The following is a 15,412-nucleotide window of genomic DNA, read 5'->3' on the forward strand; positions in this document are numbered from 1 at the left end:
CATGTGAAAAATTATAAAGTGTCCAAGATTCTTTCTTGATTTGGTGTGCTTACAAAAATGTACATACAAAACTTCAGTTTAGTGTTTTGTTGGTTTTTTTTTAAGACTCAAATAAAGAAAATATGTTTTTTATGTAGTGAAAATTGTCTTAAATGTGTACAAAAAGTGTTTTATTGTGATTAGGCAATAGTGATGCTCATGTTCTCTGACTGGTACCTGATACCTCTTAATCTGTTTGTACTTAGTACTTAGGTAATAAAACCTAGGATAAAAAAAAAAAAAAAACCCAAACAAAACACTTACGTGATTAGTTATAGATCTATGCAATAAAATTAATGAAGTGGCTAAATGCACTCTGGTATTCCAGGCCAGTGGTGGTTTTTCTTTGTTTTGTAGCCTTGTCTTTCTTACTCAATGGCAAATTTAATTATCTTCTTACGTCTCTTTATGTGCATCTACCCACCAGGTGCCAATGTACAGAAAGGAAAGAATTTGCAAACTCCACTCCATGCTGCTGCCCAGAATTCTAGTACAGAGATTGTAAACTTACTCCTCGAATTTGGGGCAGACATAAATGCCAAAAATTCAGATTTTGAGAGGCCTGTTGATTTAGCTGCCCCAAGCAGTTTAGTGGAGAGACTGCTGCTCTTCCACGAAGGTAAGTTTTACATGTTTATATTTGAAACTGAAACTTGTATTATTAAAAAAAACAAACCCACCTAGAAAAACCCCCAACTTAACAGTCCAAACAACCCATGTTATAGAAGGTAACACTGTGCTGTATGAAATGAATAGATGAGCATTCAGGTAATTTCCTTTCTAACTACAAACATACTCAGCAATATTTAGCTTCAGGCCAGAGCCCATTGACCAAGCAGCATCAGAATTTATACAAGCTGAAAAAGTATAGTCATATGTTTATTGGGTGTTTACACAAGTAGACATTAAAGCTACATTTTTATTCATTTTTACAGACCTTGTTAAAAAGAAACAGGTTAAATTTCAGGTTAAAATATTTCATTTTGGTCAGCTGTCATAATATTTTTAAATATATATTTTATGTTCATATAAAACAAATTATTTTGATTGTGGGCAAAAGGCATAAGAAGTGTAATTTTCTAAATTTTCTTAAAAAAAATTATAAAAACCTGAGAAACAGGAGACTAAAGAGTCTATAGTCCCTCAAGCCTCTTAAAGGTCTATCTGCTTTGGAGAGAGAGAATATTCCAAAGGGAGCTGGACTTGTTCAGACTAAACTATGTAGAATGTAAAAATAAGCCACAAGAGAATGAAACTCCTTGAATAACCATGGGCACCTCTTTAGAGGTGAACTGACAAGTAAGACTGATTCATATTTTCCTTCGAAAAACAACTCTGTAGTCTGAATGCTATTAACAAAACCCCTCTAAAAACTGTCTATTTTCACAAATTTACTAAGACTAGTAGTGTTTTTAAAAGTTAGAGCAAATAAAAAAAATTACATGGCTTGAAACAGATATAGGTTTATTGTCCAGAGAAAATAGCAGTGTTCATTTTGAAGGAGTGGGGGTTAGAGTGGTAAAGACATGATTAAATAGTAAGACCACTAAATACGGTCTAGGATCTTGGAGTATTTTGCCTGGTTATTCTTGTTGCAGTGATGCATTGGTAGTGCTGTAGCAGGTATGTAACCTGTTCTGTGAATAAAAAACCCCAAAACAACAAGTCTGCAGGTTTTAAAGTTATTGACTTCAGATATTTTCTTGGAGCTGGTTTTTAATTTTAAAAAACTGACCTTGGCTTGCTTTCTTTAGTATTTCCCTACCTATTATTAAGGTTTAAGCAGCTCCAGTCTTTACCTTTGAGGGAAGAAAGGCAATAAAGGAAAGGGAATGAAGAAAAAGGTCAAATTTGAAAAATGTGAACTTTTTTAAATTTTTTTTTTTTTTTAATCCCATTATTGTGCAAGACTGTTGTAAAACAAAATGCTGGCTTTTATAGTTGTACAATTGAACTCTTTTCTTTATTGTTTGCAGCTACACCATCTTCTCTTTGTCAGCTCTGCCGACTATGTATCCGAAATTACATAGGAAGAGCTAGACTGCATCTTGTTCCACAGCTCCAGTTGCCAACAATACTTAAGAATTTCTTACAGTACAGATAACATAGTAATTAACTGATAGAAACTTAAATATAGCAAGTACATTTTCTTCTCTCTGTTTATTATGTTTTATCTAAAGAACTGCTGGGCGGAAAAAAAAAAGCCTTTTGCATATTGCTTAAAAAAATTGTATCTTTGACACCTGGTGTTGGTAATGTAATAGTAATTGGGAGCCATTCAGCAACTAGTGCCAAGGTGCTAATCCAGCTGAATTAAATAAGTGTGCTGATACTCTGGGACATGATTGTATAACTTTATCTTAACCCTTAATAGCTTTAGTGCTGTTAACTTTAATTGTGTTCATGTTTTTAAAATCTGTTTGACACACCTGAACCACAAAGAGTTTCTTCATTATTATTTGTTAAGTTTGTCCATTTGTATTTTTAAATTTCTGTTGTTTGTGTACCTAAAAATATTTGGTGAGGGGTGCACTATATGCATTGATAAAAATAAAACAATTAGACTTTGATTCTTTTTCTTTATATAAACAATTCATTAATCACAGTGAGGAGCTTCCTTTACTCTTCCTCACTGCCTGTGCTGTGAATTGTAATTAAACTGATGTGAACACAAACTTAATTTTTTGTAGAATTCTGTTTATTGGTACAATTAGTAACTTACTTCTCAAAAGCCTTACCGCAGAGATACTTTTGATATACTCCTGTAAAACAGAATTACATGGAAACTTCCCTTATCTTTTCATAAAAATGCTGTATCACAAGCATTTAATTAGCATATTAAATAATTATTTGCCTCAGAGAGAGGCATATTTTAATGTGTAGTATCTGTGAGCTTTCTGAAGTGGAGATGTGGATACTGAATCCACAAGCTCGAGTTCAGGAGGTGATTACAAGGTTTCAAACGTGTCAGTTTTCTGTATCAAGATGGGTATATCTTGATAAGGACATTACTTCTCTTACTATCCGTTTTGTAAACATTTACCTAGCTCCAAAAATCCTATTGCAAATTCCCAGAATACCCCAGCATGCATTTCTGTGAAAAGGTATTGTTCAACTCTAGCCAGAGATGGAATGGTGACACCCCCAAGAGACATTAGAAAAGCCTAGGGCTTTGCTCATGCCCTTGAATTTTTGATAATTGTGATCTGAATAGATGAAAATGCAGCACTTATCCTTCCCCACTTCTCATTTGGTGTTCCTTTAAGAACAGATTACATTCTCAGCGACTGATACTCAATTCCTACAAACTAAAGCATGGGACACCTGAAAACTTGCCATTTGTCCTTGGTGATTCACCCTCTTCCATTCCTTTTCAGTGACTCCTTTCAGTATTTATGTTTCTACTGGAAAGATGCTAAGTGAGGAACTAACTGTAGAGGAAGCTTTCACAAAGAGGAATGCTTACTCAGTTGCTAAATTATATGCACCTAATAAAAAGTGTTGTTGTCTCGACACTGTGTTAAATAACCTTAATTTGTTTCTGTTCCCTGCAAAACCTCTAGTTAGGGGTCTTTTCTGGAGAAGGAAAGTCAGATACAAATATGAGGAGCTGCTTAGGAGTCCATCATATCCTAAGTCTGTACTGGGGTGAGTGTAGTGTTTTTTGTTTTCATCCAGGAATCAGCAGTTTGTGTTTTTAGGTACACTATTACTGTGTGTTACTTTGACAAACAAGCCAACTTTGAACTGCCAAGCCAACCACAGCACTGTTGAACCTTTCCACGTAGAATGAGCTCATTTAGAGCCCCACCTTCAGGTGTACACATTGCTTTTCAAGTTTGATCCAAAGTGGCAAAAAAAGCTCTCATGTTCTATACACCTGTATCAGTTTGGAGCAAACATGGCCATTCTGCTGTTCGGAACACAACTAGATAATGTTAAAATTTTTGCTAAGAGTCACACCTGAGTCCAAACCATCTCATTGCAAATAGGTGTGATCATGCACTTGTGGTATTTGCAATATCTATTCCCACCATCCCCCCTGATCCCTGCCACCATCCAAAGAGCAAACAAGACCATCTTTGTCGTTTACAAGTATTTGGTGCTATTTTTTTCTGTAATTATACAGAATAGGAGACTAGTCAAAAGAAACTGGCTTTTGGTAATACCATTACTTTGATCTCAGGCAAGAGGCACTTTTCAACATAAACTTAAATCTTTTGTGAACAGATAATTACGTGAAAATTGAGTTCATTTTGGCAAGCTGAACCGAGTTGGATGGGGCATTGTTTCTGTTACTATGTGACAGGGACAAACAAAATAGGGAATAGATGTTGTTGGCCTGGCAGGACTATGTACTGGAACAGGTTTCTGGCAGATCAGAGCATGCTATTGCAACATACTAAAAACACAGAGCAATGAAATACCTGGTGTTAGTACTTGGTAAAAGCCATTCCAAAAATAATGCCTTGTTTAGCCAGAAATGAAAGGAAACAGGTTTGTTACTGTTCTCGTGCTGTGAGGGCCATATTCCAATGTGGCTTTGATTGGTTGAATTCTTAGTATGAAATAAATGTTAAGTAATGTATTAAAATACTATGAACCAGGATTTGAAGCAAACATTCACCCAGGTCAGAGCACTGTTAAAGATTGTTCCAATAAAGCCCTTATTAAATGAATTGTTATACCAGTTAAAAAGTGTTCTAAGGCATTTTCTGGAAAAAAAAAAAAAAAAGAAAAAAAGAAAAAAGTAGTGTAGTATGTCAATTCTGGAAAGAAATCAAGCAGTGAAATCCTGTAGGCTTGTTGAAAGTATTCCAGAGACCCAGAGTGGCTACCTCACTAGTGGGTGAGAAAGCAGGTAGAATACAATGATACACTATTCTCTTTGTGTTTATCCTGGGCCTGTCCTGGGGTTGGGGGCCGCTTGGCTCTGGCCATGCCCAGTCCAGCATCACTGGCCCAGCCTGGCGAGAGCCCCACACAGGGTGGAACAAACAGGGCATCATTCCAGTCCACAACGTGGGTTTAAAGTGCCAAATCTCCTATCTCAGACTGCAGCTGCCAGTGAAGCTGTCTCTGAAGCTTATAAACATGTCAGCACTGTTGGACAGATTATTTCCATAGAACAATGGATTTGGTTTCGCAGGGATGTTGAACATAACTGAGATTTAATAGTAATTGGAAAGCAGTAGCTGTGTAGCTTCATATGTTTTTTCATTTAAATGGAAATATGACTTTTACAGAGGAGTCAAACAGTCTTTTGAAGACAAAGTATTCTTTAATATTAAGGGGAAGATACCTGTATTTGACTTGCTGTACTAGACAATGAAGCTACATATTAGCAAACAATCTGAAATTATTTTTGAAAAGATGAACTAGTTGACAGTTGCAACCACAGCTGTAACAGCAGACACAATTACAACCTTTTCTGCATATTCCCCTCACTCACCACTGTACAAACAACTTTAAGGAAAATGCAACCTCATGTTATTCACAATGACTGTTACCTGATGGATCCCCAATATAAAAAAAAACCACCCTTTGACTTCATTTTTATTACTTTAGTAAGGATCTTAACCCTTACTCTGTAATTTAGAGGGAGTAGATTTGCCCAAGATTCCATGTTAAGGCACAATTTATGTGCAACACATTGATGTAGTTACACTACATATTTAAGATATTTTAACTGTGAAATATTAGTAAAAATACTTGTGATACAACAAAAGATTTTAAATATAGTAGAATGGTAGTTGAGTCAATGCTTCAGATCCCAATCATCAGTCATGGGGCTGTGTGTTCAGTTCTTACCTTTGCTCTCCACCTCTGTATCAACAACTTTTACATATCAGGTTGTATGATTTATGTATTAAAAGACAGGTAGTCTTTCATTTGACAGAAGCAAGATCAGATACTGACTGCTGGAAAATTCTTTCAAAAACTATGAATTTTAACTTCTGAAACTGAATTCTTCTTCTGCAAGCTCCATGGAACAAACAAAGGAAAACCATTTTCAAAGAATACTTGCAGGAAATAAAAGATTTGGTTCCAGCACCCAAGTACATACAAATATGGGGATTTTAGGGTACAAAACAGCTGTATTCCCTCCACCCAATATATTCTTATATCAGAAACCCTGTAATAATACTCTAGAACATTGCCAGAGTTAAATTTTGCCATTTTAAAGAGGGAGGGAAGAAAACAACCCAGGATTTTCTTTTATTTGTAATCTCCTTTCCAGCATGGTGGCATTGTTATTTCTATAGTTAAATCAGGGCAAGGCTTACCTCTGTATTGAGGATTGTTTGATAGGATCTGCTAAATAGAGACCTGATACTATTTACAGTTTTACAACAGTTGCTATAGAAAAAATTCTGCCAATTTTTAATTACAGCCTCTTTACTTTTCATATAACTATCAGGAATTTAAATAAATTTAAAAATTTGTTTTAAAGCAGCAGCAAAAAATGTAGGAACAGATAATGCAGATTTCTGCTTATGTGCCATCAGTTAAGCTAATAAAGAGTATTGTAACCAAGGCATCTTTTCTACAGGTGAGCAATTCTGATTATAAGAATAATTAATAATAATAATATATTACTTATAATTAAATTCCATACTATACACACCTTTAAAGTTTAAATATTTTTAGTATTCTATTGCCATAACTGTTTTTCCATTTGAGCGCAGATTTAGTAAATAAAAATATATATATGCACAAGTATTTATTTCTGGTCTGTCATACCATATGCATGTTTATAACTAATACAAAATGTAAAAAGAAAACAAGCATTTAAAATGTACATAGCATAGTTAAATAACTTCAATAAATATGCTGTTTGTTCCTTACAAAGCCTTTGTTTAAAAAAAAAAAGTTTATAAAGAGTTTTAGCCTCTAGTGAAAGTATAACAGGGAATGTTGCCAAATATGATCCTATTAGAAAATAGAATTTTGTAATCTAGATAATCTAAATAAATAGATAATAAATAGATATTTATTTAGACAAATTTATTTGTCTAAATAAAAAAAACAAAAGTGACCTTCTATTTGTACTGCTATTAAAGCATAATAACAAGTGGATGAAACAAAGCATCTACTCTTTAAATTTTACTTTTGCTATAGAACCCTACACATAAAAATTAGTTTAAATTAAAAAGGGGGACAGTGTGAAATAGCCAAAATATTTCAGTTATTCTAAAAACAGGTTGCAGTTGCTGTCAATAAAGTCATATTTGGAAGAGTATTTATGGGTTTCACAGTTTGTTATCAGTATTTTGGTAATGTGTAGATAGTTGCTTACTTTACTAAGCACCTATTTACACAGAGTTGACAAAAATAATTGTCTGACGACAATATTCTTACTAAAAAAATGGCATGGCTATATATGAAATTAGGACTTTTTCTTTGGATTATCAAATAACTTTTTTTCTTTGGATCCTCAACAAACATTTGTATAGAAATCCTTTCGTTCTCATCCTATAATTTTCAAAGTTCAAGTAACTGACCTTCAGGAGGAATCAACTACCACCTTTCTGTCCTTTGACTATCAAGGTTAAATCAGCATTAACCCCCAGAGTGTTATTTTAAGCACTGTAAAGTACAGAGGAAACACCTCATCAAAATGGGTTAAGTCGTATTCCTGTTCCTAATGGTGAAAAAGGATTTGCTTTGGCCCACATCAAAGCATCGTTTAGTGAAATAGCAGATTTTCCATCTTCAAGGAAGAACACAGGACCCTGTAAAGCAAAAATGTTTGGGAAGGGAAAGAAAAAGAAATTATACATGTATTGTATAAAGGCCACAATAGAAAGCACATTTTATCTGAGAAGAACATAAAAACCTTGTTTAGACCTATCCACTATGCTCACACAGAGATTTTTCCCCACTCACTTAGAACTTTGATAACAGCTACACATTATGAATTGAGGGCACTTATGCTCCCAAATCTGTCAACCCAACTTCTCATAATGTTTAAATTTTTAGTTTTATGTGTTTTGTTGGTATTTTCCATATGCTTGTCAATGATTCCAGAATTAAAATTATCTTGAATTAGAAACTGAGGTAACAAACACTTTTCTTCTGAATACCGTCCATATTTCATCATGTCTGTCATTATTTCTGCTGATCTGTGCTTTTTCCTATCTGCAAAAAAGCCCTGATATAATGCCTCTATAAATTGTTTGAAAACAGAGTCTACATGCAGTCCACAGAACACTTTGAAATACTCACTATGAAAAGGAAAAAGTACTTGTTCATGTGATGGAAGAGCTATTTGCTAATTTATTAATTTGACAAAATCTGCTCTTAAAGCTGCATTTCAATTTCAGTGCCTTCTTAAAGAGTTATGCTCTCCAACTTTGCTACGTAAAACTTGTCAAGCCATGCAAGTAGGCTGCTCTACTTTAGTATTAACTGATTTTGATTGTTGAGCTGATCTGCATGCCTAAAGCCATGACTCCTAATGTATGCTAATCCAGAAATAAGGATCCTGTAGATGACAAGCTGGTGACACCATATTTGCTATTCTTGTTGAACGCATTGTAACAGTGGCAGCTTTACATGGCTGTTAGCAAATGCTGAGAGTACAGCCATTGACAGAAACCACTGATCTAATCTGGAAGTGTTAAGAGCAAGTTTTTTGAGATTCATGGTGAGAAGTTTAGAATTTTGTTTACCTCAAAAATCCCATTAGCATTTTGTAAACTCCAGTTTTTGTCACAAAACTATCCATCCCTCTTAGTCCCTAAACCACCCTGTTACTCTTTGGGCCAACATCTTCCACTGGACAGAGGAAACAGACTCGGCATCACCTAGGAAATTAAATTCACACTGAGGCATTGTCTGGAGTCAGTGTTTTCAGGAGTAGTGTTTTCAGGATCTTTCAATTTTCTCTTTAACAAAATAACAAGATATGTTAAAGAGGTGTTACAAGGACTAATGTGTATTAATCATAAATCTCAATGTGAGTGATGAATAAATCTATTTGAATATTTAGTCTTCTAATATCTGGATTTAATTAGGCATGAATTCCAAGTTTTATACTATGCATTTCCACAGTGATAAAAACCAAAACCAGAAAAATGTTAGTATGTGGTTGAAGACAAATAATTTCCTGGCTTTTATTCAAGCTGTGTTGAGGGAGCAGCCAGTAAGATACATGCACTTTAGACACAACATTTGGCAAAGGAAATCTTTCCCATGGAAATGAAAAGGTTTGGTATTTGGGAAATGACAACTATTTGATTGGACAATTCTTTATGCAGCCTTTCTTATATAGAAGATGTCACTGCCTGTCACCTTTAAGTCTGCTCCTGGACCTTTTTCCAGCCAAATGGTGGGAGGGACCTTTGATTTATGGCAACCTCACAAGTAGTCAATGCTATCAGCAAGAAAGAATACTTCAGCTCTCCAAAACCATACCTGGATCTTTAGCCCAGTCAAACAAGAGGTATGAACATCTGAATGACTGGGAAGATTTGAGCCAGTGACACAGTCTGGCCCAACCATTCCTTTCAGAGGCTCCTCCTGAATTCGCGATACTAGTACTGAATACAGCGCTCTCTGTGATTCAGAGGGTGGGGTGCACGGCAACTCATCCGCAGGCCTATGAACATAAAATAAATTTGGTTTTCAACTTCACTTCCTAATTTGTGTTAGAAATTAAGATCCTCAAAGCAGTGACATTCAGACTTTACAAAGGCAATAAATATACAACAAAACAGTTAAATACTATGAGTCTTACTCATGGTAATTTTATATTTTTCCACCTACCTATTTGATTGTGTGCAAGCTCTCCAAGCATCTAATTCCTCAGAAAGCTGTTCAATTTTCAAAGGTACAGATACTTCCCGTCTTTTTAAAAGCTGACTGAAAAGGAATACAAGTAGTTAAAGTCCAAACCAGTCCTGATAATGACTACTTGCTTATAAGCAAAATATGATAGACAGTAATAAAGTAAAATTATTTTTGATTGGATATGAACTAATTATTGAAATAAATTAATCCTGCACAATATACACTATATTAAACTTTGATAACACTCATACTAGATATAGAAGTATAGCTTTTGATTTAAATTTTATCTTAATTATCCCTATTTACACCTTATATAATTTGCTCTATTTTTTTAAATTTTAGGCCATTCTATATTTTAAGGGTATATGTATTTATATTTCTTAATATTGTCAACTTTACTAAAATTAAGGATCTAATTTGCCTATATATGCTCCATATGGCAAAAATGCAGTTAGAGAAACACAGTTCAACACATGTTTTGGGACAGCCTTGTTTCACCTGCAGAAAACAGTTTCAAAGCCCTTGCAGAAGCCCTTGCATTTTTTTATTTATCAAAATATAAGGGGCAGTTACTACCTCACCTAATTCAGCCATCTTTTGTTTGTGTTGTGTTGTGATATTGTTGATTAAAAATGTCCTGCTTAAGCATGTCAATTGTCCAACTTAAGCAGGTAAGTGTCCAGTTTAAGATGGGCTGGAAACTAAAAATCTGTGAGTCCTGAAGATATTGGGCAATCCAAGAAGAAAACTTTGAGCTGTATTATTCTGTAGTTCTTTATATCCCAGGATAATTGAAAGCTTTACAGCCAAAAGTAACAGAAACTGAGTTTTAAAGACTGCTTGTTACTAGTGTATTAATATCCATAATCAGACTAGCCCTTCTGTAAAAGCTTGTATTTCATGTTGTTATTTCTTTAGGTTCAGAAAAGAAAAAAGAAACCAACTACAAAAAAAATGCTCCTTCTCCCAATCCTCTCACCAAGTTTCACACACGAGGATAGTGAAGAGGAAAGACATGTTTTAAATTTTTTGAGACGGGATGTGAAGTGGGCTCAATGTATGGCATATGTCATAATAAGGACTGAGATTACTCAGAGTTAAGGAAAACACAGTATTACCTTGTGTACTCATACAGTGCAGGTACAATGCTATTGTACTGTCTTCTGATAGCAAGTAAAGCACCAACATAACCACACAAAATCAGCAACTCATTCCGAAATCTGTAAATGAGCAAGTATCAATCATGAAAAACAACATATATTTGCAAAAACATGAAACATACTCATATTCAAATTATAATTTTAAAACCTTATTTATCCATCCATCCATCCATCCATCCATCCATCCATCCATCCATCCATCCATCCATCCATCTTTTGTGAAGAATATATGTTTGCTGATTATGCTTACTTTCTGTGTCATGGACTTCTTAAAACAGACTCCATCTGCTTTTTATTGATCTCCATTACTAAATTTTTAATGGCACATACAATGCGATTCTAGGCACAATCATGTAGAGTTACAAAAACAAAATCACTCAGACCTTTTAATGTAATAAAAGTCTAAATGTAAATAAAACTGCCCCAAATATTAGAGTCGATTTCAGTTTCACCAAGTTTCCCCAACTTTTTCCTCCTTTTCGTTCTTCACATGAAAAGGATATATTGTGTATTTGTGTATATTGTGCATACTTGTGTAGGCACCTAGGCCTAGCTTCAACTGTCCATCATAAAGGTGAACCAGAGCTATCCAACTATTTTAGAGTTAATTCAGAGAGTGGCAATCCAATGTTCCTTAACACTTTGACATAAAAGCCCACATGACTTGTGATACCACTTCAGGAAACTGAAACCAGAGCTGATCAAAGTGAAGCTCTTCACATAAGACAGCATTGATTCACATATTGTAAATACTCCACAGAGAAAGAAGCATTAAAATATCTTATTTTTCTTGCTAAACCTTCAAAATCTGGGAAAATCCACATTCTGTTCTCCAGACTGGAAACAAACATGCTTGCTGGAATTTTTTTATGTCCCTCTTCTGTTAAACAAAAAAATTACACTAACAGTGTGCACCTATATATATGCAATCTGAAAGATTCCTTTAAGAAAGTTCCACTTATTCTAAGATAGGAAAATATACTCACTCACTACACTTAGGCAACATTAACTGTTCAGTCCGTATGTAACTTAGAAGATCAAGATACGGAAAGACTGAATCTAAAGTCCAGTCTGAGCCACAAAGTTGTTCTGTTAAAAAATAAAAAGAAAAATACCTCATGAGGGAAGTTATAAAAATGACTTTTGCTTTAAAATTGTTCTTCATCCAAGTACCTACCTTTCACATACTGAATGCCAACAGGGAGAGCCTTTTCAGGTTCTGTGCTTAACAGATAGTACTTTATTGTTTCAAATACATCCCCATCTGCCTGGATTGTCTCTGCTAGTCGCATACATTCTTCCACATCAGGAAGATTACACTAGAAAACAAAGATTTTGCCAGAAAGTGACTGAAATGTTCCAATACTTATCTAAGATGCAGAGAGATACTGATGTTTGCGCATAACAATAAGAAAAAATTCTCTCTGTTAGAGTCATTGAAAGACATACCTGCATATAATGCATATTAAGAAAGCCATCTAGACCACAGCAACACTGGAAAAGGTTCTGTAACTAATTTAAGCTGTACCAGTTTTCATTGCTAATGTTTTTGTGAAGTTTTTACTACTGTTTAATAAATGTTCAGTCTGAGTTGTACTCTAATGGAGTCCAACCAAAGCAGACCCTTCCACTGCTGAAGAGGAAAGGGGACATTTATGGACATTACAGGCATAAGATGTAAAACAATACAGACCACAGAAAGTTGATCTGCCAAAACATGATTAGGTTGCACATCTATTAGGTTATAAATCATATTGACAGGTAATTCTGAAGATCATAAGCTACTTCAGAAAGTAATGTGCGTCAGGGAAAGAGTGTACAAAGGAATGAAATAAAGAACAAAATTTATTGTACAATACTGAAAATAAAGTCAACAAAAAACTAATAGAGGTGGAAAGGATATGTTACATATAAGATTGTAGAGACAAATTCATCCTATGGTTTTATATGGCCTTATGGTTTTTGAAATTAGTAAATAAATCAATACAAAACCTTATTGGATTCAGGTAAATTCTTTTATGATGTACCTTTTCATGCAGGTCATTTATTTCTGCTATGCATCCAGGATAAAAAGCACACAGTTTTACTAACTGTAGTTTATTATCAGGAATCATCATAAGAAGATCAACTGCTAAATCCCTGCACAAATAAAAGAAGACATGTAGTTATTCTTGATGATTTGTAGTAGAAGGAAATTATTTTCTCTTTTATATTCCTGTTATAAAGAAGATTTTACTGAAAAAAATACTATTTCCACATAAGTGCTGAAGCAACCTCAGTCTCTAAGACTATTTTTGTTCAATAAATGAGGCTTAATTATTCATCTTATTGGAAAAGTCATTCATTAATTTTCTGTTGCTTTAGTTGGTTGAATTAAACATCTATTCTTAAGCAATTCCTAAGCATCAAAACCATCTCAAAGTGAAATGGAAGAATATGTGAGCAGCGATGGGAAAAGAGAGAAGGAATCCTCAAATATGACAGAAGAAAAGATGATGATGTGGTTCTGTCATGAAACCATCCTCAAATTTCAGGCTTCTAAAGCTTCATGACATCAACATAGAACATCTCTCATCCAGAATGGCTTGGTGCTCATGTGACATTGAAACAGAGAGATTATATGAGAAAAGGATATGATGCTTATTTTCAGCCTTCTCAAAGGAAAATTGTTTTAGCAAACTAACATTTCTTACATTTTCCTAACTTTTTTACCACTTGTTACCCTGTCTTTCACACAACAAACAGCAGAATGGAACATGTGTAATATTAAAAAATTATTTGGAAATTGTTCTATTTAAGTTTTAATAATTGGTTATTCTGTGACTCTTCTGTACATGCAGATGTAATTTCTCCTGTGAACCTCAAGACTGACTTGCCCTTGTGTAAGGCAAAAATTCCTACTGATTTACTCTGGGTTTTCAGAATATGGTCCTTAAAAATGTTCAAATAATCTATTATGCAACATTTGCAACTGCTTTCTATCTCACTTTCAAGTATTAATCACAATTAAAAATTAGGACACTTAGGAGAAATTTGAAAAGCTTGTGAATTTATTAAGGAAAAAAATAAATTTAAACTTTCTCCAAAAAAGCAAAATACCTGTATCCAAGTGATGGGAAGCTAAAAGAAAGATATTGAAACAGTATTGAACAAAATTTTGTATTACTTTACAGAGAAAATATCTGATGGAAAATAATTAAACTACAACAGCAAATCTAAGGGTTAGAGTAACTGAATTCAAAACAAAAAGAAAAAATCTTTCTATTTTATGCCTTCTGAGAACCTAAAGAAATTAATGCTCAAAGGTCTTTAGAAAATCTGTGATACTATTACTATGCAACAGCCACTTTTCCAAGTTACAGAAGCATTCTTTCAGAATCTAGGATATTTCAAAAGTTCTTAAGCTATTTTCAAGATCACTTAATCATATATACTAATCTTCATAAGCACTTTAAACATTTTTTAAGTGACTAGAAATTGTCTTGTCAAAAAAATTATATCCAATATTCATTTGAAAAGAAGTAATTCAAAAAAGCCCTCATATAATGGCCTACAAATTGTGCTACCTGGAATGATTTTGAAGAATCAAACTGAAAACATTGTCGAGTATAAAGATAAAAATGAGATGACTGAGTTTGCATATGCAGAATTCAGTATCTCAGGTCAAATATGACTAACTTTTTGAATAATAAGAAGTTGCTTTTGACAGTATTTAGGTGTTTAATACAAATAAAAATGTGTCCTTAAACACTCACACGTGTTCTAAAGGCTCTAGATTTGGGAAAGTGTGTGAATGTTTAGTTTAAAATTATTTTTTGGCTTGATTTTATATTTTAGAGAATTTCTAAAAACAACCAACCAAAACCCAAGACACATTCCACCAGTAACTGATTTCTTTATTAACCTATCAGGATCCCTTTGGTATTCCTTTTGTTGTCTACAATTAAGTGCTTTGCTACAGCGAAATGTTTCCAACTGATGGATATCCCTAAGCATAACAACCAGTAAAAAAAAAAAAAAGAGGGGAGCCCTTCAAATATCAGAGATCCATGAACTCCAGCTGCCTTATACAGGGTCTTATGAATGCAGTTAACCAAGGGGATTATGCTGTGTGAAAATCTCTCTATAACAAAACAAAGAGATCATGAATCTCTGATTTTTTGCTACAGAATATAAAAATATGCTGTAATGGCTGAAAATCAGAATCCAGGATTTTAGGATGTTCAGTATAGCAGTACAGTGTGTGAAACCCATTGAAAAACCATGTATACTTGGGCAATATGCAGCTCCTTTACACCACTTTAAAATTTTATCACGTATACCCATGCAGACTTCAGTGTACACAAGCATTAAGTTTACAGAAGCTTTATGGACATGAACAAAAATGCCATACCATTATAAGCACTAATTGCACCCTT

General features: G+C 34.1%; 2 protein-coding genes across 6 annotated transcripts in view; one reads left to right on the plus strand and one right to left on the minus strand.

Moving 5' to 3' along the window:
- Positions 1–3,552, plus strand: part of ASB5 (ankyrin repeat and SOCS box containing 5) — a 29,129-nt gene extending 25,577 nt beyond the window's left edge. For all 4 annotated transcript variants that reach the window (XM_014261391.2, XM_005517638.3, XM_014261394.2 and 1 more), the window contains 2 exons: positions 467–658; positions 2,016–3,552. In XM_014261391.2, the coding sequence (XP_014116866.1) occupies positions 467–658; positions 2,016–2,143 (320 nt within the window). In that variant the 3' untranslated portion in view covers positions 2,144–3,552. The remainder of the gene's footprint in view (positions 1–466; positions 659–2,015) is intronic.
- A 3,517-nt stretch (positions 3,553–7,069) lies between these two features.
- Positions 7,070–15,412, minus strand: part of WDR17 (WD repeat domain 17) — a 55,293-nt gene continuing 46,950 nt past the window's right edge. For both annotated transcript variants that reach the window (XM_088056848.1, XM_088056847.1), the window contains 8 exons: positions 14,094–14,114; positions 13,022–13,133; positions 12,172–12,313; positions 11,981–12,083; positions 10,953–11,054; positions 9,811–9,906; positions 9,460–9,643; positions 7,070–7,775 (listed from right to left, as the gene is read on the minus strand). In XM_088056848.1, coding sequence (XP_087912974.1) covers positions 7,656–7,775; positions 9,460–9,643; positions 9,811–9,906; positions 10,953–11,054; positions 11,981–12,083; positions 12,172–12,313; positions 13,022–13,133; positions 14,094–14,114 — 880 coding nt within the window. In that variant the 3' untranslated portion in view covers positions 7,070–7,655. The remainder of the gene's footprint in view (positions 7,776–9,459; positions 9,644–9,810; positions 9,907–10,952; positions 11,055–11,980; positions 12,084–12,171; positions 12,314–13,021; positions 13,134–14,093; positions 14,115–15,412) is intronic.

The sequence above is a fragment of the Pseudopodoces humilis genome, chromosome 6, assembly GCF_049639895.1.
Source record: "Pseudopodoces humilis isolate 2021_Gansu_Grassland_sample_001 chromosome 6, ASM4963989v1, whole genome shotgun sequence".
NCBI classification, from domain to species: Eukaryota; Metazoa; Chordata; class Aves; order Passeriformes; family Paridae; genus Pseudopodoces; species Pseudopodoces humilis.